Here is a 26024-nt window from a genome sequence, read left to right as displayed (position 1 = left end):
AAAAAGTGTAAAAATATTTCAAAATTAAAGCTCTAAATCAGCGTGGGGAAGCAGGAAGTGAAATATTTGCTTCTGAAATGTATTTCAGTTGGAGAAAAACATGGAAATACTTACATAAAGTGCATCAAAACAGCACTTAGTGTTTCCTGCATATAATTAATGAGTAATTATTAAACTCAGTCATTTCTTGAGTTGACAATGTACAGTAACGCATTTATACCTATTTTTATTTTTGACACTGTAGAGCTATATATTTATCTCTTAATGCACATTTTTAGTTTTAAGCTGAAACTTTCTACTTCTGTTTATATTTTAAGGGCATTTTTTCTGCTCTCTTTGAATGGCAGCAGCTGTAAAATCAGCAATTCCCCCCTCAGGGATCAACAAAACAAAAAAAAAAAAAATGGATGAGAAATATGGAAACGAAGACGTCAGAGTATAACAATCCTTTATTTAAACAGTGTTACACAGGGGCAGGAGTGTCTGTGTGGGGAGACACAAAACATTTAAGCTTCTAGACAGATAAAATCTACCAGTGATCACTGTTAGCTGACAGGAAGCGCCGCCGCCGCCGGTCGGGTTTTCTCCACTAAATGTGTTCAATTTTTTTTACTGTTTTAACGCAAATACAAAACTGTGCTGGTTTCAGAGCCTGAGATTTGAGTGTAGAATTCAGAATTTGACTTTAAAAGTGAAGGAAAAAAGACACCGTGTGAGTTTAATGCTACAAAATCCAGTCCCTGATGGTTTTTGAAATCAGCTGGCATTGAAATTTTTGCAACTTTCTCGTGAGGTTCGGTTTTCCTCGGTGTTAAATCCAATCGATTTGATTTTGAAAAGCCCGACCTGGCAGCGTTGAAGCTCCTGATTGAGAGCAGAGGGGCGAAAAGTACAAAAAAAAAAAGAAAAAAAAAAGAGGAAAGCAGTGGCAGATTTTGATTCGTAGTGGTGCTTCAGTCCAAAAACACATTTTACAAATATGCAATAGAGAGACAGAGAGAGAGAGGGGAGGTATGAGAAACCCACCTTCCAACAAGTAGATCACAGAGAAAAAAACGAGAAAATCTACAAATATAGTCGCTGTGATGTTACAGATTTCTGTTTTTGGAACAGCGAAAGCTTCCGAAGCTGCCTAGTGTCTGCTTTTTAAAAGTTTTTCTGCTGCTTTTGTCGTCTTTGCAAGAGGGTCAGAGGTTAAAGCTTCCCCCTCGTGGAATGTTTTTATAACTGCATAGTCGAGCTCAGACCAGCGATCCCCCCCCAAAAAGCCGCTTTTTAACTCCTGCTGGACAAGGTGGGAAAAATGTGCACTGCTGCTGGTACAAACAAGTTAAAAAGCCTTAATCTGATCAGCTTTTCTGGAGAACGCATGTCAGGTTTACTAAAATAAAAAATGTCCAGTGGATGTATCTACAAAAGTCCAGGTGGAATGTTTGATTTCTTGGGTTACTTCATAGAAAAATCAACCAAATCTGACCAAGAAATACCATCAGAATCAGCTCATTTTTAAAAAATCTGCAAGAACTTTGATATATTTAAGGAAGCCGTGCAAAGTTTTACCTTCATACTTGTATATTTTCAGAGTTAAAGCCCTTAAAGAAGAACGTTTTTGGGATTCTTCCATCATTTCATCAGTACAGCAGATAGACGCATGATGAGTTCTGGTAAAAACTGCTACCAGATCAGTTTTACATCGATACGGGAGTCACAATCTAAACACTAAATGTCGTTTTTGTTCAGCACAATAATGTCTACAACATAGAGTCATAGAAACAATCACTGGTGCCCTGGATGTGTTTCTGTTCTCTACTAATTACCCCCAAATGTCACAAAAAGTGCACAAAATGAAAAGAAAAAAGCATTTGACCACAGAGTGAATTGTGTCTAGTAGATTATTCTGGTATCTAATGCGAGTAAAAATGACTCTTTCATTGTCTTAAACTTCTTCTGACCAACCCCCTCTAACACATGCTGATCTGAGCCTTAAATATTTACTCAGAATGCGCTTTTTAAAGTTTTCTCCAGTGAATTATCAGAAAACAAACACATCCAGGGTACCTATGACTATTTCTATGACTCCATGTCAAACATTAAACTGCTGTTGCTGTTCAAACTATGATACATTCCATAATATTGATGTTTAAAGTTGGTTATTGAGAAAAAAATCAAACAGAAATCAGATTTAGTCTTGAGTTTCTGACAAATGGATGGATGGAAAACAGGTTTTTGTCATTTTTTAAATCATCTTGTGTCTGATTTTGTCTCTTTTTCTTGTTTTGCGTTGTCATTTTTTTAGCATTTTGTCTGTTGTTTTCACAGTAAGTTTCTTTCTTTTCGGTCTTGCTTCTGTTTGGTTTATTTGTTGCTTTTTTCATGGTTCGGGACCTCGTTCATGTTGTTTCACATCTTTCACAAAGCTTTGTCTTGCTTGTGTCATTTTGGAACAGAAATCAGATTTAGTCTTTAGACTGGGACACCTGGATCGATGTAAAACTGGTCTGGCTGCAGTTTATAACAGAATTGAAATGTGATTTTCAGCCCTGAAAATATCATGCGTCTATTTACTGAACTGATGAAGTTATGAGGCTCAAATCCAAAACTTTGTACTTCCAGTGCCTGAAACTCTTCAACTCAGTGTGAAGGTGAAACTTTGCACGGTTTGAATAAACAAACTGAAGTTACTGTACATAAAAAACTTCAGATTCTGAGGAGGTCTGACTGACTTTTCATGGAATAACCTGTTCAGTTTTCTGTGGCACTTCTTTGCCCACAATCAGTGAAATTTCTGCAGAATTCGCCTCCGTTCGTCGCTGCTCTCACTGAAAATCTGCGTCTTGCGCCAACACATTTAGCGCCACCGATATTTACACGCACAACTCACATTTCGATGAAAAACACGAGTTTCCTTTTAAGGGGGTTTCAAGAGCACTTCAAACCCTTCGACACGAGTCCCTTTAAGCTGCTGTTTACCGTCGTGTTGGAACTGCTTTGAGTGTAAAATAATAAATCACGTTCATGCAGCAGGATGTTTGGTTGCGGAAAAACAGCCAGACAATGTCAGAAAATCGTATCTAGATGAGATAATCGGTCATCTACACACTCCAAAACCAATCAACACTGTAGCATCGAAGCTAGAGTCGCTCGAGATTTTAAAAAAAAGTCAGAAAATGTGTTGAGTTTGACGTCATATCGAGCAAGAAAACTCGCAGAAACGGTCAAGTTGTCATTGTTTTGGTAACTTGTTTGGAATAATTTAAACTGCTGGATTAATTCTGTATTAAGCTTCATCCTTAGAAGAAAAACTTTCATCACAGGATGCACAGTAACGCGCCAAAACTCGCCTTTTTTTCCCCCATTAATAAGGCCAACTTTCAATCGCATTTCATATTTTTTCACTCCCAAAGTCGTCAGTTGGCACTCTCCCAATCAGAAAGCCTCCCTTTGCCCTCCCGCGGCCCAATAGGACTGGTTAGTGTCATAAAGTGGGCGGGCCCAGGCAGTGTGTTCAGCCAATGAGAGCTGCTCCCATCTAACAACCTTCATTCGTTCTGTACAGAGCCGCTCAGCTTGACAGGCAGTTCATTCTCAGCTCAAATTTATTTAAATTTAGTAAAAACTAATTATAAAAATGTTGAAATTCCACTGATTAAAACTGAACCCCTTTTTATGAAATACGCTCCATTTGTATCTTTTATAAACGTTAAAAAGTCACTTTTTGAGTCAAATTGAGCTGAAAATGAACTTTCTCAGCCGCTAGTCACACACAAGGAATGTGGATGAATTAAAACTATTATTACAGGAGAAAAAAGATAGAAACAAAAATAAACAAAAAAGGATTTTTTTTTTTTTACTGCAATATTTTAAGTTACAGCTCCCAGTTTTCTGTAATTATTAGTAAGAAAAGGTGATATTTCTACTGTTTATCGACTGTGAATGTGAAAAAAAAGTGTTTTCTTCAGTCCTACGCTTTTTAAAATGAGATATATTATATTACTCTCCATTTACACTCAACTGAGAGGGGGAGCTGTAATTTAACAAATCACTTTTTTAAAGAAATACACCAAAAAATCTGGTTATTAAAATCAAAAGATTTGTTTGATTTTAATAGTAATCGTTAAGATAAAAGCTTATTTTTACTGAACTGCAACTGGTGAAAGAATCGATAAAAGGATGTGAAGATCTTTCTTTTCAGCTTCAAATCTGATCAGAATTTGGTGCATCCTTTGTTTTTATCTTTGCAATACATGACAGACGTCGCTATCTTCTCTCTTTTTTTGTAAAACAGTTAAAGAAAAAAAGCACTAATAAAAAATAAAAACGAGCTACAAATGTTAAGCTAAACAAAGTGGTTCTTTTTGATTCCCTCACTGAAGAGCGAGGACATTATTTTTCTTTTTCTTGGTTGTTTTGCGGTGAAGGGATTCAGATGCACCACAGAAAGAAGAGCTTCACTTTAATCCTCCCATTCTTCTCCTCCTCCCGTCTGTCGGTCGTCGTAGGATGATGAAGTTCAGTCGATGTCAACAGAAAACAGTCACAGTGGGCTTCAGCTCTGAGAAAATACAAGGAAAGAAAAACTGCAGCTTTAATACTCAGAAAAACTGAGTTAAACTGCCATTATTCTCATATTTTACAAGATGTGAGAGCGGTTAAAGGTCCCATACGGTGCAAGTAACTTTTATTGTGCTTTATATGCATCGTTTACCCAGAACCTACAGAGAAAAGCAAATAAAATCAGAATTCTGTCCTCTCATGTGGTCCAACTTTGTAGCTAAAAATGATCACATTTCATCCAAATCACTTCATTCTACGTCTCGTAAAACATGTAGATATTCTGCATCCCTCTAAGCAACTGTGAACTTATTAGTGACTCAACTGCAACTAACAATCATACGACAAACTTCTGCAGGGTTTTGGCTGAACTGCAGGCAGTGTTTCCACAGATCAGAGAGGATACAAGTATGGAGACAAATAAAAATATAAAAATGCAACATTTAGTAGCAACAAACTGTACAAATGGAGGGGTTAGTCAAAATTATAACTTTCTGATAGTCTGTGAATGCATTATGTGTGGGAAAAAAAAGCTTCAAATTGTGATATTTAATCAAAAATTTGGCATTTCCACCAGATTCTGTTAAAAAACGTAAACCCTGTCTGAAATCAACAATCATGGGACAAAGACTGAGTTTTTGGATGAACTGCAGGCAGTGTTTGCACAGAGCGGAGACAAGTATGGAGTAGGGCTGGACCCAAATATTTAAATATTTGGTCATTGTGCTGGTATCCAAATATTAAGTTTTGAGATCAGAATACTTATTCTTCCCCTCCCCTCACTGTATCACGCGGACCTACCAATCCTGACGTCACGCATCACTTCACCCGTGTTAGTAAACAGAAGACAAAAGCCGAAGACGGACATATCCATGCTAATGTATGCTAATGCTGACGGACTCCGATGATGAACTCAAACAAGAAGAGCAAGATCAAAAATGTGCTCCACCCCCTCAAACTGAAACTTACACATTCATGTTTAAATCATCCATCTCTGGTATTTTTGAGCTGAAAAACTAAAATAAACCTTCTGGGGACTTTCATTAATTTCCCAGAAAGTGGCACAATGTGGGACCTTTAAATAAAACCTTCACCATCAATGATGGTTTTAGAGTTGCCATTTTTGTCCAACAAACTTATCAAATATATGAAACAGAAACACTGACTGTGCTGTAAATTTGGCGATACTTCCATGTAAATTAAAAAGTTAAAGCTTTCTAAGTCACATATCTGTCAGCTGCTGTACAGTGATGTTGCACTGTCAATCATAGACAGTTTTATTCCTGAAGGGGGCGGGAACAACAGCTGCATTCAAAGCTACAGACATTTAGACAATTTACAACAGAACTAAAACAATACATTATAAAGTCTTGATTAAATAAACCATATTTGTGTTCTTTTTGAGATGAATAACTAAGCATGAGAGACTTTCATACATTTGCCAAAAAGTGGCACAATGTGGGACCTTTAAATAAAACCTTCACCATCAATAATAATAATACTCTTCTACTATCATTATTATTACCTGAGTTCAGTCAATCCTCCTCCTCAGCCAGTTCAGTTTCTTTATGAACCACCACTCTGGTAACAGACATGTCAGGATGTTGCTCTTTGGCCTCCTTAATGGCCTGGGCCAGTGCCTGCAGTACCGGGGTCCCACCACACAGTGGCAGCACCGAGCACCGCAGGCAGTGGAGGGGAAGGAGGTGGGAGACGGTGGAGTTAAATGAAAAATAAAAGAAGAAGAAGCATAAAGAAAACGACAACGACGCTGGATTTATGACCAATGTGTCGTTTTACTTCATCGGGAAGTGAATCGATGAAGTAAAGTTTGTTTTTCGGTGTAAATCCAGCGAATCAGACCAAACAGGCAACTTAAATAAAAACGTGGAGCCAGAATCATGCAGACCCGAACAAAATAAACGTTTGCAGTTTCAAGTATTTGAGATATTTGTGGCGTTTTAACACCAGGATCCTCATCAAAGTTAGTAGAAAAACAAATATTTCTTTTAAATATCTTGAAACGTCTTTAAATTTATTTTATCGGGTCTCACAACAAACTTACAATTTTACACATCAGACTGTATGTAAATGGATAATGACATTTTGACATTGTTTTAACAACTGTCACTCATATGATGAGGACTGTAATACAGAAATAGAAAATCTTGGTGGACTGAAATCACAGCTTCTCTTCAACCAATCGACTGATCATAGGAGGAATAAAAAAATCTAAATGTGCCTGTTAGCCTTTTTAGGCTAAATGAGTTCAAAGGCAACATTTCAAGCTAATATTTGCAGATTTATAAAATAATTTTAATCAGATTACTTGCTACTGAAATTATAAGAACCTTGATTGATTTATGAAAATCTAATTAAAATGTATAAATAAACTTATTTATACAACTGCAAAAATATTTTGCAAAAAAAGCGAGACAGAAAAATATTTAAATCACATAAAAATTTTAAAAAACAAAAGGAATAAAATTAATTTAAAATGATAAAAAATAAATAAATTCAAAATTGTAAAACTAATTACAATAAATACTCCAAAATGAGATTATGAGATCAACTAAAAATGACTAAGTCAATATAAAAAGTAAAAATTTGCTGCATATTAAATCATTACAAACTTCATTTTCTACTGAAATAATAAGATTTGATACTTAAACATATTTTTTCCCCCGCAATAAATCAATTAGTTAAAGAGTCAATTTAATTCCAGTTCTCCAAGATTTTCTTTGATGGATGCAGTCCCAAACTGTGGAAACGTGACGATCAAACACAAAGACGAGCAACAAAAATCAGACGCAGCAACAAGCAACAAACTCAAAAGAGGATAAGACACTATTTCCGGGATGAATTAATGATCTGTAGCATCTTAATGAACAATGAGTGAAATCTGGGTGAACTGATGACTTTTAGTGATTCAGAAATTAAACTTTAGACTGTAAGCAACATGATCGACACGTCAGCAGAGAAAACTGCTTTCCACTCTCAGAGCAAAAATCCTCAGTATGAACTTTCACACATCTGGTGAGAGTAAAGTTCCTCAAACAGCAGCAGGTACGGCAGCAGATTTAATTATGAGATAAAAAACTGACCTGGTCGTGGTCGATGTCACAGTCGCCGGTGATGACGATGCGTTTCTCAATCCTCGTCTCTGACAGACCGCCCTTTAACGTCTGGAAAAAAAACAGTGACAAAAACACATTTATGACTGACATAAGTGTTTTTGTAAATTACTATCAGTGTTTACAAAAGCTTCCCTAAAGTTTAATACACATATTTTTTCTTTTAAATAATGGCATCTACAGTAAAAACAAGTCTCCTTTTAAATGAACAGTTTGATGTGGATGCTAGTGAGTTTTTTTTGGCCTGTTTTATACAGTTAACATGCAAATTTATACTTTTTTCAGTGACTTTGCTAAAATGATCTGTAGTTTAACCAAACAGGAATCTGCAAATTACATTTAAGTACATTAAAGTTAAATCTGGTGAAAGATGCTCATTTCTGACATGTACAAATCAATTAGCCTTTAAAATGTAAGCTGGTGATGAGTTGCTGTGTTGGTATAAGTTTAGCTTTTTGCAAACTTTAGGCAAAGGCTGACAAATGCACCATAGTTTTCCTGAAGGTGGCAAATTTTCAGGTGTTTGCAATGGAAGAATTTTGTATTTGCACTAAAAGACGATGAGCCGCTTCCCTACACTGATGGTCTGGTATTTTTTCTGGTGGCTGAGACTAACAAAAATGCTCTATTTTGGTTAAAACTGTCATTTTTTTTTACCAAGACAGCCAATCGTAGCAGCACACCATGTTAACTGTTCAACTGCAATGAGAAAGACGTTAAAATCTACGTCTATACCAGATCACAGCAGTGGAAGAAGGCAGAAAATCAGAATTGGAGAGTATTTACTGTCAATGTAAGCCGCAGATACAACAAAACTAGGTGTGGAACTCTTCTTGATGCATAGAAAATGCAAATATTAAAGTGCAAAAGTACTGACAATGTACTATTGAAACAAATAATAAATATAAAATATATAATCAGTAAAAATAACGTTAACTCAGAGATGGTGGACTGCAAGTGACCTGGATGGAAATTATATTCATCCAATTTTGCATCAGAATGTGGACTATAATAAGCAGCAACAATCATTATTTTTGAACGATGTATTTAATCAATATCAATTATTTTATCAAATAGTAATAAATAACATTGTCAAGAGATACTGCACATGAATGAAAAAACAAATGAGTGACTGTCTCAGTGTGTAGAAGATAAATAAGAAGCCTGTCAGTGCTTTAAATAAAAATACCAGTATGGCAAAGTAAAAATACTACAATACAAGTTTGAAAAATACTGTTAGTGTAAAAAGTACATTACAGCAAAATGGAGTTTGCAGTATTGCAGTAAAAGTGTTGGTTTGGTGCCTCTGAATGATAAGAAAAGATCAGAAAAGCTGTTGATAACTGATACTTGGAGCTGATTTATATACAAATTACCATGTCCAGATCTTACAGCATTAATAATTATTGTTTTCAAGTAACTTAGCCGCTAGCTGTTAGCATAGCCTTAGCTGCTGTGAAAGTAGCTCACGTCCTGGTTTCTGTCGATGGCTGTGCTTCTTCTTTAGTTTTTACAGGAAAAAAATTTTTTGTCTTCCAAACAACTACATTTAAACATTGCTTCTTTTTTTTATCCTGCAGCTCTTCCTGTTCTCGAGAGCATCATTTAACACCAGCTTTAGCTCTTGAAGTGTTAAGACATCATTAAACACTGTTTGTTCCCATATAACACAACAACAACATGCCAAACTGTGTTCTCTCTTTGCAGCTCTTCCACATCAACAACAAAACTATTTTTAGCCTTTTGGAGTTTTGTAGTTCTTATCCTGCTTCTTCATTTGTATCCAGCTGCTGTAACACGTACATTTCCCCAGTTAGACATCAATAATGTTTATTTTATCATATCTTAAATGCTTGTAGGAACATTTTTAGCCCAACAGAACCCAACGTGTGTGTTGGTACCTTGGTAATGTGTGTGGTTGTTGTAGTACACAGAGACTCGGAGGTGATTGTCTGAGCCGTCATCAACACTCCAGGCTCCCCATCTCCATTACCATCCAGCTGACAACACACAGAGACACACAATTAGCTGCACATTAAGGAGTTTTTCACCCTGCAGAGAAGCGAATGAATGATGGCGCCATGAGTCGTAGCTAGAGAGGAACAAACACTTTGGAACATTAGCATTACTCAGCTTTACAATAACAATAAATCTTAAAAAAGTTCCACAGGAGTATGAGATGAAACATGAGAAAATAAAGAAAATCTCCCTGGTGTTGGCTAAATGTGCACCTGTGCGGCCTCGTATGTGATGGTCTTGGTTTCCGTATGTACGATGGGCACTTCTTTTGTTGCTATCTCAGTTTTCTGGGCCGCAAACGTGTCTGATATAGTCACCATTTCTGTCTTTACCACCGGCGGCTGGAGAGACAGGAAGTGAGGGGAGGAAAGACGGTTAATGTGTTAAACCTGAGACCGCGACAGAAACAGAAATTTGAAAGAAAAATTCTATCCAACTGTTTTGGAAACAAATTCACCTCCAAGTAAGTTCACAGGGAACTTTGTAGTTGTTGTATAATGAAAAGTAATCTGAAAGAACACGTGTTTAAACCTTATCAAATTAAAGCTGGGGTAGGCAATTTTGGGGGTAAAAAAGTCTCAGAAAGGAAACCAGATTCATGCAGCTGCTCTTGACTGTTTGTACTGTACAAAAAAATCCAGTAAAAAACTAAACATTGGGCAACAAGTCTGTTGAAAGAAAAATAAGACCCATTTGTTTTTGTATTTTGAGTCTCAATATATATATTTTTTCCTGTATCTGAAAAATAAAACTGTTTTTGTACAGTAAAAACAGTAAGAGCTAAAAGAATAGGTTTATAACAAACAGATTTTTTGATCTGGATGGTACTGTTTTGACCTGTTTTAACAATTATAACACTTTTTTCTGTGATTTTACTAGCTACTATCTGTAATTTAGTTAAGTTAATTATATTTTCAAGCATTAATATACATTATTTTTCTTTAAATAATAGCATATATCAGTAAAGTAATTATATTTTTCCTCATTTAAATACAGTAGAAACAAGTCTCACTGTAAACAGTTTGATGAGGATGTTATTTACAGTTTTGGCAGATTTTTTACTGTTGTAAATTAACACTTTTTTTTAGTGATTTTACAAAAATCATCTAAAGTTTAACCAAACAGAAATCTACACAACTACATTTAATTACATTGCAGTTAAAATCTGGTGAAAAATGTTCATTCTTGTACCCTTGCGGACACATAAATATGAATTTAAATGGAAGCTGGTGGTGAGTTGCTTTTTTGCTAATAGTTTAGCATTTTGCTAATCATAGCCAAAGGTTGACACATGCAGCTGTGGCTGATTTAATTTCACATTTATGATCAAAACTTTGTTGCGCACGAAATCCTGGTGTATTTTTGTGCTTGTCTGGTGTAATCCTTCTGCCGACCCCAGCTTTAACTGCAGATTAACTGAATTTAAAGAACCAAAATGGAGTGATATTTAGTGTAATACACTAAATGTGTGCACATTCTGTAGCAGCAGCTGTAAATGCATAAACGCAGCATGTGCAAGTACATGCAGTAAAACTCACGCAGAAAAAAGCCAGAACTCCCAAACTCATGCAGAACATGACATCATCTACACTTCATGCAGTGCAACAAAGAAACTACAGCAGCAACACAACTACAGAAAACAAATCTTTGGTGTCGACATGCAACTCAAAATGCAGCACAAGCATGCAGAAAACCGATAAAAAAAACACAACGGAAAGGCAAACAAGATGACATTCAAGATGAAGCTTTTCCAAAGTGATTGGCAATGACGATTAACACAAGACCGGTGACCACAACATGCCAATTTAAAATGGAACGAGAAGCATCACTGCCAAACACAAGAGAACGCACAAGCAAACACAGCATGCAGAGCAAAAAACACACCTACAAGCATCATGCATTTCCCACTTAGGCCCCATTTACTTCACAACACTACAGAATAATACAGCGCAGAGTAGGAGGCAGCAACATGAGAAGACTACAGAATGGTATGGAAGTAAAATAAGATGTATGAAGGGATGGTAGCTCGACTTGAACACCAAAACACCAAAACAATGGCGGTGATCTGTATCTTTAAAGCTTTCTTCTGTTGGTTTTACAGGAGTTTTAGCTTCTTAAAAGCACAGGAGAGTACATGGGGCTTAAATATTCACGCAAGCAGGAAGGAAACTGGCACTGAGATAAGCAGGAAGGAAAAAAGTGGGTGTTTTTCTACAGCTGGCAGGAAGGATCAAAGCCCAGGGAAGCTCTGGTAGTCGGCTTTACCTCAGAGCAACAAATAACCTGCGGCCGCGGCTCTGCTTCCACCAATGAGGCTTCTCCGTTCACTTTAGGCTCCTCCTTTTCCAGTGCGGGAGCAGTGACGCCCTCTTCAGGCAGGAGGATGCCGTTGGGAGCTTCGTCGGGCGTCACCATGGGATCATCGGTGCTCTCTTCGGTCTCGATCTTTTTCATGTCGTCTTCAGCTCGGTTGGTTTCTTCTTCTGCTGGAATCGAAGGAGCATCCAGCACCAAAACATCCTCCTCCACTTCCTCCTTCTTCTTCGTCGTCTCCTCCTGCTCTTCCTCATCTTCCTTCTCCTCTGGGATCTGAGCGATGGGCATGTTCGGATGGTACTCTGCTTCCTCTTCACTCTCGCTTTCAGACGAAACGCTCTCCTGCTTCGTCGGTTTCACCTCCTCTTCCTCCTCTTTGAGCATTACTTCCTCCTCCACCACTCTCACTTCCTGCTTCCTGGTTTCCTGCTCTGCTGCAGGAAGACCGGCCGTAACCGTGACAACGCCAGGTTTGGCCACCCTGGAAACCTCTTGGACGACAACAGTTTCCTCGATTTCGACTTCGGTCGTCTGCTCACACGCACAAACACAAGCACGCATGTACACCAAGTGCACGCACACACACAATGAAGTGCACACACACATACACAACAAACGCATGGGGGGGACAAAAAAAACAAAAAACAAAAAGCATAACGTGATCATCGGACATAAATGAAATCATTAAACTGAGAGTAAATCAACACCAAAAGCAACATCAGGAGGAAACAGAGGATGAAGATGTTCGACTGTGGAGATGAAGAAGTTAGATGGAGAATGAAAATAGAGACGTTTCAAGCTGCAGATGGATGAAGATGGAGAGCGAGAGGCTGGATGGATTTATAGGAGAAAGTTAGGACCACCTTCGCGGGTTCTTTGGTATCAGAGATCGTGTTATCGGCTGGAGCTGCTTCTGTTTGGGGCTCGACGACCTGCGTGACAGAGAAGTCATCATCAATCACACACGTTAGCATTGTTAGCAGTTAGCAACACTGGGATGAGTTATCTCTCCTTATTCGACATCTTACTACAGCCGTGTTTCCATAGAAAAAGTTAATTTAAAAGGCGAATTTTGTTGGTTGATAAAAGAAAATCACTCACATGTTGTAAAATATAACCAGTTTTATGTAAGTTAAACACTTTAACCCTTTAAGCTTCAGTCAATTCCAGCCGTTTTCAGTACAAAAAATCGCTAATATTCTATTTTTAAATAAAAAAAAATTACGAAAAATACGGGGAATATTGGACGCGCATCGGGAGGTGCATTTCCTTGAAAACGACCGATTCAGGGATTTTATACCGACTTCAGGACATGTTTTGGATAAAATAGTTTACTGGCTTGTGTCATCTGATGTAAAAGGTTGGATTATGGCCGTTTTTTGTGGAATCTTTTTTTTTGTGTGTAATAATAAACCCGGAAATGTGAGTCGCGCTGTGTGCTTTGAAGCCGTGTATAGAGAACGGATGGATGAATATTTGTTTTTGTCGGACAAATGTGTTTTTCTCACCCGCTGTGGTAATCGCATCTGAAAGTGGTTTATACCGGCGGATTCATGAGAATCTAAGCTTTCCATCAGTGTATAGTGTTTGTATAATCGCGTTTGCACCCGTCGGACATTCTTGAAATTCCTATGCAAATTAGTAGGTGTACCGCCGGCGGTACACTGAAGCTTAAAGGGTTAAACATGAAACTTAGTGTTGAGGAGCACTTAGCTATATTTGACAGAGTTTTACACAACAGTTTGAAACATTTTTTTATGTTTTTACATAAAACAAAAATTAAATTCGCAGTCTCTTCTTCTAGAGACTGCAAACAGTATTAAACGTGTTCGATACCACCCAACATGAAAGAATAATTACAACTTTCAAGATTGTAAACAACTCTAGAAGAACTCTTTCCATTTTTTCTCGTAGAAGCAGAACAAAATAGTTTTTTTTCTTCTTTTCAGAGATTTTTTTTTTAGGAAAACAGTTCAGGTGCATTCAAATATCCATACTGGCATATTATAATGTATAATGTGTCAGATCAAGATCTAATTTGCCCTACTACATAGTTTGTCAAATGGCTAAAATACCAGGAAGTCCTAAAATATCCAGCTGGATTTTACAGTTTGCACCTTCTGACCCAGAATCCTTTGCACAGTTATGGTATCTTGTACGTAGACTGTATACACAGTGTATGGTGTTGTATAGCCAAAATTTAGCTGCTGAAATAAAGAACATCATGTTTCAGACTAAAGACCGCAATGGTTTAAGTTTAAGATGCAATATAATGACGGAACAGTATGTGCTGATTGTATGCAAACGACATGAAGCATACGTTTAAAGGGTAGCCGTAGTACATATTTAAAGTACATCTTTTTAAAGGTAGCTCTAGTTTTGTTTCCAGTTTCTTCTACTCTGTTTATCACAGCTAATGCGGCCTATAGCGCCACTTCCTGGTGACAATACAGAGCAGTGTTTATTCTCTTTTGCAACATTTCAAATGTTCGCCTCAAATTCGCTTGACAGTTCTATGGAAACACGGCTTGTGTCTTTCATGCACCAACAAGTTAATTTCCACTCAAGTTCATTTTTGGCAGGCAGAAGAGATGGGGTAAAAGATTTGAAAGGAGAAAATGAAAAGATGAAGAGAACATTTCGTCAATAGATCGAGAAGCTTGTGTTCTCATGTAAAAATCACAGAAATAAAAATGGTATTGAAGTCAGCAGCGTCTCTGAGACATAAAATACACTGAACCATAATGAATTTTGGTCACAGTCCAGGCTTGAAATGTTTTATACAAAAGCCTCAAAGTAAATGGGGTTTTCTTTTCACATTTCTAACATGCTGCTTCAATACACTTAAGAGCCCATATTCTGCCTTTCTCTTCAGTGTGTTATGTAACGGCATTTTTGTGCAAACTTGAGCAAAAATATAACTAAAAACTGTAAATCTGTAGAAAATGGGTTTTAGAACATAATTTTCCCCCTAAAGATGCTGGTAAAGCAAAGATTACAGCAACGTTTGCACTAAATCACAAAACAAACATTCAAAAATTCATGGCATTCACAGCTGTTAGTCGATTTAAACAAAATTCTGCAGTCATCCATTGTGCATCAGCAGTCCATTCAGGATGAATAGTTTCATACACAATATATGTATAAACAACATTCATCCAGCAACCAGCAGGCATTAAAGAAACAAAGCAAATCCTTTGTTTATATGTGGCAGGCATCTGTAATTAACTGAAACATTACAGATGCCAGTTCACTTTCAATTAAACCAGCAAGACAATTTGTTAATTATTATTTTTCAGTTTGAGCAATTTTTTCTTAGAGGAAAAAAAGTCAAAATTATCTGATTTTAGCTTTTTAAATGCAAATACATTGTGGTTGCTTTCCTTTTTCTAAGACTGTTAATTGAATATCTTTGGATTTGTGGACAAAACAAAACGGTTATTAACATTTATTTTTAGCAATTTCTGACATTTCATCGACCAAACGATTAAAATAATTGCAGCTGTAGCTTGCAATGAAAGTGAACTGATTCCTGGATGTTAAGTAGAAGCAGAAGCACCTCAGCAGCAGACATTGTTGAGGAAATAAGAAGCTTTTGTGGCGAAGAAGAACTGCAGACAGCAGCAGAAGCTGAACATATAACAGCATCTAGTGTTGCTTCAGGAACACTGCAGTCGGTTTCGTCGGCCGAATGAAAGCCGGCAGCGGAGTGTCTACTGAACAGTACAGAAGCTATCTCCTCCTCAAGACTCTACAGCGACACAAACAGGAAGAACAGAGAAAAGAAACACAGAAGCAGGGACAGATATAAGATAATTTGAGAGAAAGACAAGAAATAACCCTCAGCTCACAGGACTCAGAAAACATGAAACAAAACACATATAGCAGCCTAGCCGCGCTAGACCCAGGTCTGAAGACACAAGGGTCTAGGAACTCTCGACAGGGAGGGAGGCGGCTTAAAAGGTTGTCTTTCAAATCACTGCAGCAATTGGGTAGGTATACAACCAATCAGCACAACGAATAGGCTGACGTAGTTCCAAGAGCGCCGGAAATCAGAGGATGCAGGAGTTCGGTGAAGCCTTATTTGTCTTTCTTATCTTATCCTTTGTTTATTTTTCAAGTTGAATTTTAGCTTCAAATCTTTAAGGGCTGTGGCCAAAGTCGAGTCGAAAGATAACTGTTCATTGTGCGCAGCCATCTTCTTGTCAGTCCTTGTTTCTATGGTTGTTTCTGTCAGAATCGTCGCGCCTCTGTCATCACTTAGTTCCGCCCGCCTTCTGACTCTACACTTCATGGTGATTCGTCGGCCAGTTTTAGGAGCATCCAACCTCGAGGCTTACTGAGGGTAATGAGACCCACCCTGGCAGAGAATTAAATTTGTGGCCGTGGGTTGTCTAGCGCAGCTAGGCTACACATATAGAGAAATAGAACACAAATAAATAATATAAAGTCCAGAGCTGTAGACTCCAGGGCAAATGGGTGGTCGATATGTTCTCATCAGACCAAATTCTTATTGGTTGACAATTTTTGGTGCTATTTTTATTAGGAGAAAGGCTCTAAATCAACAGCCTTTCAGAATTAATCCACTATTTTTGGCTACTTTAAACTGGTCCAAACTCATTGAAACTGTGAGATTTAGTTCCTGAGCTTTTACTCGGCTTAAAACTAATGAACAAAATGTCAAAGAAAATGTCAGTGTGGCTGCATTTCCTTTAGACAAATGGCCAAAAAGTGGAGTTTTAAACTTAATAAACAGCAGTTGTTAAATCACAACTCAACAACCAACATGTTAGGTTTTTTGTAGTATTTATTTGTTTGGTATTTTACAATTTTATTTAATATTATTCTGTTTGATTTTTTTACATTTATATAAGCTAATCTCTGTGTGGAATTGATTTTTATTTTTAACAAATTTTCTTTTTCCAATTTTATTAGTTTGATGTTTTTTATTCATTGCGTGATTTTTATATTTTTATTTTATTTCAATGAATATTTGTCGAATATGTTTTATCTTGTTTTCTGGCTCTTTTTTGCACATATTTGTGTTCTTACATGTCTTAAAACGTGCAGGACATTGGTCCTCTCTTAAATTGCATTAAAGAAATAGTTGAGTTCCTATCGTTTCAACAGAAAATAATGAGGTTCAGATGATTTAATGTGCTGCAAACATCAGTTTTTACATTTAGTACTAATTTAAGCAAATAAAAGACAGCATGTACAGATAAAATACGTACGTATTTTTGTTTTTCTTCATGAAACCCATTAATTGGTTTAAGAGTAGCTATGATTTTAGCCAACCAGGATTTGCTTTGCTTCACTACAGCTCTTGAAAAGCAAAGTTGCACTGACAGAAACTAAAGCGGACACTTAGCAGCGAGCGGAGATGAGCAGAATAAAAAAACAGACATGCTCTAAAAACTAAGATGCAATATTTGTCCAGCTGAAACCACGTGTGGCTGTAGAATTCAGACACAAGAGCCCACTTTAGAAAACCCAACACGACGAAAGCAGAAGAAAACTTCTACTTAAGAGTATGAGAAAGAAAACTTAAAAAAGTAGGAAAAGGTTGGAACAATTTCCAAGAAATAATCACGAATTTAAAGAGATAATAAGGAAACAGATCGAGGAGGAAAGCCAATAAAACACACACACACGATGACGTCTTTCTTCTTGCTGCAAAACCCCCATTTTTGTTTCTTTGCAGCCAATAACAATACAGTTTGGAAACACTGCAGCCGTCTGCAAAATGTGATTTTCACACATTTGTTTCTCGGCGGGACAAACAGATCCGGACAGACGTACCACTTGTTGCTGCTGAATACGTATCGATGTGGCAGGAGAGGAGGTGAGACGTTTCTCCCACTGGTTGGGCTGAGGAGGAGAAGGAGGAGGCGCCTCCATAAAGGAGCGTTTTAGCTGGCTAATGCTAGCTTGGTGTTTCAGAACCTCCTCCTGGGTCTTATCATGGTCCTAATGGGTCCAATGGAGGGGAGAGGAGAAGGGGGAGGGGAAAAAAAGAGGGGACAGGATGGATGGAGGGTAAATGAGAGGAGTAGAGGCGATAGGGATGAAAATAAGGAATGAAGAGGAGAAAGATGAGGAAGAAAGGTGAAAAAGGAACAGTAAAGAAGGTTTTTTTATGGGGAAGAGATGACAAATGTAATGGGAAAATAAAAAAATGAAGGAAATGGAATAAGAAGGAGAGAAGGGAAGGATAAAGGGAGAGAGGGATGGGAAAGGAAAAAATTTGGGAACATTAGTCTGTCAATCTGGAGGGAAACAAGATGGACGCCGAACCTCACTGGAGCCTTTTTAAAGGAGTTTGGAATAAAATCTTGTGTTTTACTTCATAATTTGTGTGTTGTGTGTGGAAGCAGGCTGCAGTGAAACTCAGACCTCCATCTAGTCGAGGAGCTTTTCCTTAAAATCAGGCCAGAACCTGCAGAACGTGGAGCTGATAGGGACAGTTGTGTCTGTTTTGTTCACTTTTTCATTAAAACTTATTATTTTGTTGGTCTTGCCGCCTTTTTCACAGCTAATGATGTTCATCTCTCCATTTTACCTCCATCTGTTCTTTATCATGTTTCATTCTCAAACACACGTCCTAAACAAAGACAGAAATTGTACATGTAGGTATAATATTACAGATGAAGTATTTAAATTGAATCACAAATCGTCCAATTGGTTACGCATTTTAATCCTCTGAATCCCAAAACCAGCTGGTTCGTTCCAAAGGCATGTTATTATTATTATTTTTATTATATTTATTATATATCTATTTATTAAACAGAAACTAGAAATAAATAGAGAAACATGCAGGATATTCAGCTTTCTGATGGTCCTTGAACGCATCTATCTGTATAATTAACCAAATTTAGGCTTGTAATTATATTTCATCAAAATCATTTCAATAATTTGCCAAAAATAAAACATTTGCACCAGATCCAGCAAAAAATGAAAGAAAAACAAACAAGAGAGAAACATTTTATAAAATATATTTCTAGAGTTGATGTGTAGAATTGTGGGAAAATAGCTGTAGAAGGCTGTAAGAACGTAATTAATTGAATATTTATAGGATATTAATAGATATATAGATAGTTTTTGCCCCAAAATTACCCCCTGTGGTCACTTGGAAAAATATTGTGCACATTTATTCCAAGAAATTCCACTTTTGTTTTTACCTCTTGTATGATCTATGGCTTTATAACTCTGTCGTTCTGCACAGACGACATTTCTGAGTTACTTATAATCATAGTTGTTCTATTTCTATGGAGGTGCAGGACTTTATATTGCAGTAAAAAATGAGCCACAGTGAAGAATAATGACTTAGGAGTTGGAGGTCAGAGGGCTAAAAGAGGCTTAATCTCCTAAAACATACTTATTCTGTTGTTTTTTGTCTTCTAACGCCAACTTCTGTGAAAAAGTCCAGCACACATTGGATCACCATCAGCCCCACGCTGCACAAACAGCTGTTGTTGTTGTTGTTGTTGTTTTAGTACGTTATCAAACCACACGTCACTCAACGCTGGCAGCCAATCACCAGAGAGCAGGAAGTGAGCTCCTGGTGGCGGTTAGGGAGGCAGGGTTAGTCGGGTTAGACGCCTGGCAAAAATCAAACTCTTTCACCGATCAAGGGTTGGAAAACACAACGAGGAAAAAAAAAAAAAAAAAAAAAAAAACAGAGTTCAACGTGCACAGAGCATGCATTAAAGTCACGCTGACGCACCACCGGTCCTGATCACAGAGCAGCCATTGAGAACGCTCGGCCTGGGAAATGGTCTGGAGGAGCAAGACTCGACTGTACTGATACACACTGCATAAATAGTTTGAATTTCATGAAGTTTAAACTGAAAACATCTCAGTTCCCTTCAGAATTCTTTCTGAGGATTGTGACTCTGTAACCTCATTTCTATCTGTCAGGAAGTTTTTTCCCCCCAAAGACTGCTGCAGGTCTAATATTTGCCTCTGGAAATACTGTGGAGTGGAAATATAAGATAGGGAAAAAATAAAGTACAAGTGAATAAAAATAAGACTTAAGTACAGTATTTAAGTAATTACACTTAGTTATTTTCCACCTCTGAGTCGGGTAAAGTGGTTGGGTTTATTCAAGTTTTAAAGGTCATGAAATCAACACAACAAGCTAAAATTTTTGCTTTCCAATTCTAAATTTTATTCTATCCACAGCTTCTTAGACCGACTGTTCATGTCAAAATGTTATTTCTGCAGCTATAAATGACATTGGTTTTGGATTTCATGTCTACATTCCAGTTAAATTTCCTCTCCCGGCTGTTCTAATAGCTGTCCAGGTGAATCAGGACGATCGGCGCTCTTCACACAATAAAACGCAAGAATCACTGAAAATCTGGAAACAGCTGGAACTGAGTGATGAACAAACATGGCAGACATGCACACAGAGCCTGAGAGTGCGAGAGGGCAGCAGTCTGGTTCAGAGGAACTCGTAGTTCTGATGGCGTCAGAGTACACAGAAACATGTAGTTCTTAATTCTCGGCCATCAGACGACGCCAGTACCAACCTCCAACATTAAATTACTGTGCCTCACATAAATATTGTCCCCATGCACTCTCAATGGACTCTGGAAGGCAGACATACATGAGGAAAATTAATAAAAATAAATAAAAATTAATTTAAAAAATAATTAATAAAATAATTTAAAAATTATGAAAATAAAACAGAAATATTCAATACAACAAAACTATGAAAATCACATAATAAAAACAATACAAAGCAATAAAAATAAATAAAAATTAGTTTGAAAAAAATAGAAGCACAAATAAAAATGTAAAAATCAAACTATAAAATACACAAATATTACTTAAATTAAAATATTAAAATCACATAGTAAATAAAAGGCATATAAAACTAAAAATAAATGTCTAAAATTAAAATAAAAACTGAAATAAATTTGTAAAATAATAAAAATAAATAAAAAGGAAAAAAAATGCAAACAAATTCATGTGATGGCAACAAAATCATCCAAAGTGTGGTGAAGCACAAATAAACATTTTGGCATTAATGTAATGGTGCTTGTAACCCATGCACAACCCAAAGCATTCAAAATATCACAACACCAAATGACAATTCCACAAACCAACAAACCCAAAACAGCACAGCCCAAAGTAAATAATGGAAGAACCAGAAACCAAACTGAAACCGTGAAGCCACAGCAGAGCATCTGAAAGTGAAACCAGCTGGTGAAAAAGCCCATTCAGGGTCAGTTTTTTTACAGTCAGGCCCAATCTGCAATTCAAAGATGTTATTACCAATAAATCTACGCCTGGTTGAAAGTGTAAATAAAGCTTTTGGGGGTATAAAAATTCCAGATTGGGCCTTTATTCGATAAAAACCTCCAAAACTGACTCCGTATCATCGCGTCAAGGCAGTTTCACCGCAGAAGAACCAAACCAACAAACCACACCATCAAAATGATTGACAGACCAATACACATCCAATAATCGATAACAGTGTATGAACCTGAGGAAGCTCACTGCATCCAGGTGACTGTCGGAGGGTGAAGTCAGGGGAAAAAAGGACAGGTTAGGTTCACCGCTCGGCTCGGCTGCACCGTTAAAATATTCAAAACCATTTCTACGCTAGTTTTTATGTCATGTTTATTCCTGTTTGCAAAGCATGCTGGGTAAAATCAGGCCTTACAGACCTGGGAGGGGATGGCGTCCGCATCGCCGGGGCTTAAGTCCGCCTCCTTAACCTTCAGTGTCGTAGTCATGGTGATGGGAGTCAAAATGAAGGAGGGGAATAAGGGGCACGAAGAAAGAAAAAGAGTGAAATGGATGATGGGAAAAGTGGCTCTGTCGCTCCCGGCAACAGGCGAGGCTGCAGGTCATGTGACCTTTGCACCAAAGGAGTCTCAGACGGTTGATAAACGGAGACAGCAGCTGCTACCAACTGCACTTATTCTGTGTTAAAACTAACATTTACAGCTTGTTTCACAGAAAATTTCCAAGACACACGACAAATGCATTTAGATTTTTCCTAAACACTTTCTATTTACAGAATTTCTTTCTGGAAAATGGCAGATCTTTCTAACTGCACTAAGCTGAGGAGTCAGAAACGTTTTTACAACTATATGTTGTTGTTAGGAGTCTACCACTTATTGGATCCACCATATTTTTCTAAGACCTGTATTGTGATAGTTGAACTGTTTGAACCCCAAAACACTCCAGCAGTTTTAAACATTTTTTGTTTTAAAAATACAAAAACAAAATTCAACCATTTATCTAACAAACCCTGTAAAAACAAAAGAGATTTCAGATTTTCAGCTTTCTGACAGTCTGAAATAATTATGTGCATGTGTCTAAGCTCAGAATTGCAATATTTAATCAAACTCAAATGACTATGTGTATCATTTAAAAAATAAAATAAAATCACCAAAACTAAGCTAAAATGCAGCATGGCTCAAAAACAGCAACCCAAGGAGCAAGCTGCTGGAAGATACATTGAGCATGGTGAAATATCTTTCTAGAGCTAATTTTTAGAAGTTGTAAAAATAAAAATTCTAAAATGTCTATAAAGTCCAGAGCACTAATGTTTTTTTTTCCAGTACTGGTAACAGCTTTGGGCACTTGTGTGGTGCAGAACTTTATATTGCAGTGAAAACTGAGCCCATAGTGAGGAAAAATGTGAAAAAAACAAACAAAAAAACACCACACACCCAGAATCTGCCGTTTGGAGTTCAGACAGTAAACTGATGGGACGGTCGATCAAGCATCACCGAATCAAAAAAATCTCCAAAACACATCGATGGACTCCCTAACAATTACCACAACTTTGGGGGGTTTTATCAAAACAAGAGGGCTTGATTCTACAGATGACTCCACCTGGGACCAGTTTTCCATAAGTACACAAGTATTTAGCTACTTTATCAGTACACCAGTATTCTGTTCAGCCTGTCTTTTGTTTACAGATCCGTTCTTTGCAACTTCATTCAAACGGCTCCACAAAACCTGCATTTAAAACAACTCTAAGAGACGAGGACAGAACCTCAGGGATCAGGGAGAGTGTAACACTGTTTACTCCTAACATTCATTAGCGGTTATATACAAACACAATAGGTTCTAAGTGCTATAAGTCTGAGGGGAGAATTGTATGATCTGATAAATATACAACTCTAACATCTAAATAATCATTCAGTGCAACCCTTTATATGTAGATTTCATGTTTTCATATGCCAACTAAACTAACTCCTGCTGCTCATGAAAGCTTCTATAAAGTTCAAACAAAATCCTAAAATTGCACTCCGTTTTAGTTGTACTGAATTGGGTTAAAATTTGTGCTAAACATCCACAAAACCATAAGCGTCTATACAGTCCGCTTCTGTTACAGAACAGGTGATGATTCTACTCTATATTTGGTGGAATTATATTGGATATTTTGTATTTTAATATGATGAGGACGGGAGTTAATAATTAGTACAGATATCTGTTACTCCATTACTTTATATCATTTCTAAACAAGCACTCTGACACTTGCAACATTAACAACATCAACTAAAACTGAAAAGTAAAAAATGTGTTAAAGTGGAGTTCATGATAATGTGTCTGACAAAGTACAAATACATACATAAAAAATAAAACCACTGAGGGCAACATTACAGCCAGTGATAAAAACATTTGATTAAGCCGTAAGGTAACAATTCCAATTTTCTAATGCATCTGCAAATAAAAAGTGCAGTTTGCCATCCACAAAGTTTCAAGAACTACTAAAATAATCATTCTTGGAAGATTATACCACCTGAAGAAGTAAGTTCCTACACTGAATTTACAAAATATGTGGCCATCAGTTCTAAATGCTATGCTTGATATGAAAGAACTCTGTCAAGAATCAACATTTGGTGGCAAAAAAAAAATCAAAATTAGTGGAGATTATTTGTTCAAGTAGGAAGTTATTCATTGCTGTTAAATGGAAATTATCCTCAGATTTTTATGAATAATAGGATTTTTTTGCTTGCTTAAAAAAGATATTACATGATTTTAATTTCTTTTATAAATGTACTGAATATTAACTGCTACCAAATATGACCTGAAGAAGAATGATCGCATTTGTGATAAACCTGAAACTGTAGTTTAAGGTTTTGTGGATGTTCTGCGCAAATTTCAACTTGATCTGGCACAAAAATACACAACTGACAGGCCAAACCTGAAAAAGTATTTAGCTTTCAGATTTTGCAAGATCCCATGAACTTAACGGACATTTTCACATATAACTTCAAGAAAATCCATGACACAAAGTTGCAGAGTAACATAAGCTGGCATCGCATGACCAACAACCAGTTGGATATTACACACAGCAACCACACAGAGGAGACTAACTAACGACATCTGCAACACCAACTCTACATTATATCTCACCTTTGTACATCAATTTTGCTATTTGCAAACTCTCCTTGCCTCACAGTCTTTGTACAGTATGTAAAACTCTTAATATACCTACTCTGTCTCTATATTAACAATATAATAATGAGTTGATCTATTTTATTTATCCTGTTTAACGCTCCTGTCAGCTTGTTTAATCCTATTTATTCTACTCTCTGCTCTTTATAAACAGCACAGTGGGGTTGGAGGTGGAGGAAGTGCTGGTGGCATCCACATACACACAATAAATACATTCACACGGGGCAAACAGAAGGAGGGATGATGGGAAATGTGGATTGTGTTTCTACGCGGCGGGATCGCACATCTCTTGCGTCCAGGTGGCGGCTGTGTGATTGTGATGCCTGATTCGAGGAGGCGTGTGAGTCGGCGTGAGTGGAGAGCTGAGCTGATTGTCGGATCGATCGCTCGGCTCGTTGATGAACATCGGCAGGACGTTTTTTCTCTGGTTGGACACGACGTTCTCCAAGTAGCAGAGCGTGAGGCCGAGGGGCGTGGCTAAAATCAGGGCGAGGACCAAAGACTGGCTCGCAGTCAGCATCACGACGAGCAGAAAGACGACCAAGAGGCAGGGCAGGAAGAGAGGGGACGGATTCAGGAGGTAGCGATGCACCGAGGCGGTGAGGTTAGAGCGAGAAAAGGCGGCGAGAGGCGGGAGAGAAAGAGAGGAGAGGTTGGAAAAAGAGGCAGCGACGGCGGGATAGTTTAAAGACAACATGGCAGGGAAACGAGCTGGATGCGCAGAAAAGGCAGCGATCATATTTATGAACTTTGGAGGAAGATATCGGGTCAAAAATGTCATAAAATTAGTCAATTTAAACGCCAAATCATTGAAAAAGTCACGCAATTTGGACATGGTGATGAATTTAGGGGCACTGATGGTGAAAATCTTAAGTTTCGCAACTGATTCGGACATAAGTTGGAGCAGCGCCGGAGTAATGAAGTGCAGCTTCTTTGTGAGTCCCGAAAACATCTTTGTGGGACAATTTTTCTTTCCAGATATGGAGAGAAAACACAAAATGAAAGAGACGTATTTAGCGACGCCCTTTGGACAAAACCAGCTGCGCCAGTTTGAGAGTTGAGCTGCTGCTGCTCTGGTTTCAGCTCGGCAGCCTTCCTCGAGGTTTAAAAGCTCTGAATTAGAGGTAGCAGCTGAGCAAGAGGAAGGTGGAGGGTTGTGGGCGAGGTGTTCCAGATCAGCCAGCTGCTGATCAGAGAAAAATGAGATAGTGTTGGAGGGGAGGGTCCACAGAGTGTGTGTGGTGTCCTCGGTTCGGCCGTCGTCGTCTTCAGAGATGTCTGAGAGGCCGTGGTCGAGCTCGGAGATCGAGTCGAGGGAAGGCGGGATGGACGAGAGCGAGGATGAGGAGGAGAAGGAGAGAGGAAACATGAAGATCGACTGGTGAGGAAAGAGGAGGATGCAACACGATGGAGGAGAAAAAGAGAAAACCAGCGAGCATGCAAAAGTGAAGCCATGATTAAAACAAACAGACATCATGTGCAGCAAGAATTATTCCAACAAAAAGTGGGAGCATGCACGAGGGATGTGAGAAAAATAAATCAAGAGGAGGGGGGAAGTGTGTGAAGGAAAAAAGA

The 26024-nt window shown here is 37.7% G+C and overlaps 1 protein-coding gene across 13 annotated transcripts in view; it reads right to left on the bottom strand.

The window, feature by feature from the left end:
- Positions 1–431: 431 nt before the first annotated feature.
- epb41l2 (erythrocyte membrane protein band 4.1 like 2) overlaps positions 432–26024 on the bottom strand; it is a 78967-nt gene continuing 53374 nt past the window's right edge. For 5 of the 13 annotated variants that reach the window (XM_022189143.2, XM_051960561.1, XM_022189141.2 and 2 more), the window contains exons 15-24: positions 20555–20614; positions 17823–17990; positions 15580–15771; positions 12884–12952; positions 11970–12551; positions 9917–10045; positions 9587–9685; positions 7656–7736; positions 6077–6191; positions 432–4552 (exon numbers count right to left, since the gene is read on the bottom strand). In XM_022189143.2, coding sequence (XP_022044835.2) covers positions 6087–6191; positions 7656–7736; positions 9587–9685; positions 9917–10045; positions 11970–12551; positions 12884–12952; positions 15580–15771; positions 17823–17990; positions 20555–20614 — 1485 coding nt within the window. In that variant the 3' untranslated portion in view covers positions 432–4552; positions 6077–6086. Of the gene's footprint in view, positions 4553–6076; positions 6192–7655; positions 7737–9586; positions 9686–9916; positions 10046–11969; positions 12552–12883; positions 12953–15579; positions 15772–17822; positions 17991–20554; positions 20615–21764; positions 25828–26024 lie in introns of those variants that run through there. The other 8 variants (XM_022189145.2, XM_022189146.2, XM_022189144.2 and 5 more) reach the window with 8 other exon arrangements.

Source organism: Acanthochromis polyacanthus, chromosome 16, assembly GCF_021347895.1.
Source record: "Acanthochromis polyacanthus isolate Apoly-LR-REF ecotype Palm Island chromosome 16, KAUST_Apoly_ChrSc, whole genome shotgun sequence".
Classification (NCBI taxonomy): Eukaryota; Metazoa; Chordata; class Actinopteri; family Pomacentridae; genus Acanthochromis; species Acanthochromis polyacanthus.
Note: the sequence above shows the minus strand (reverse complement) of the source record. Positions and strands in the feature narration are given on the sequence as shown.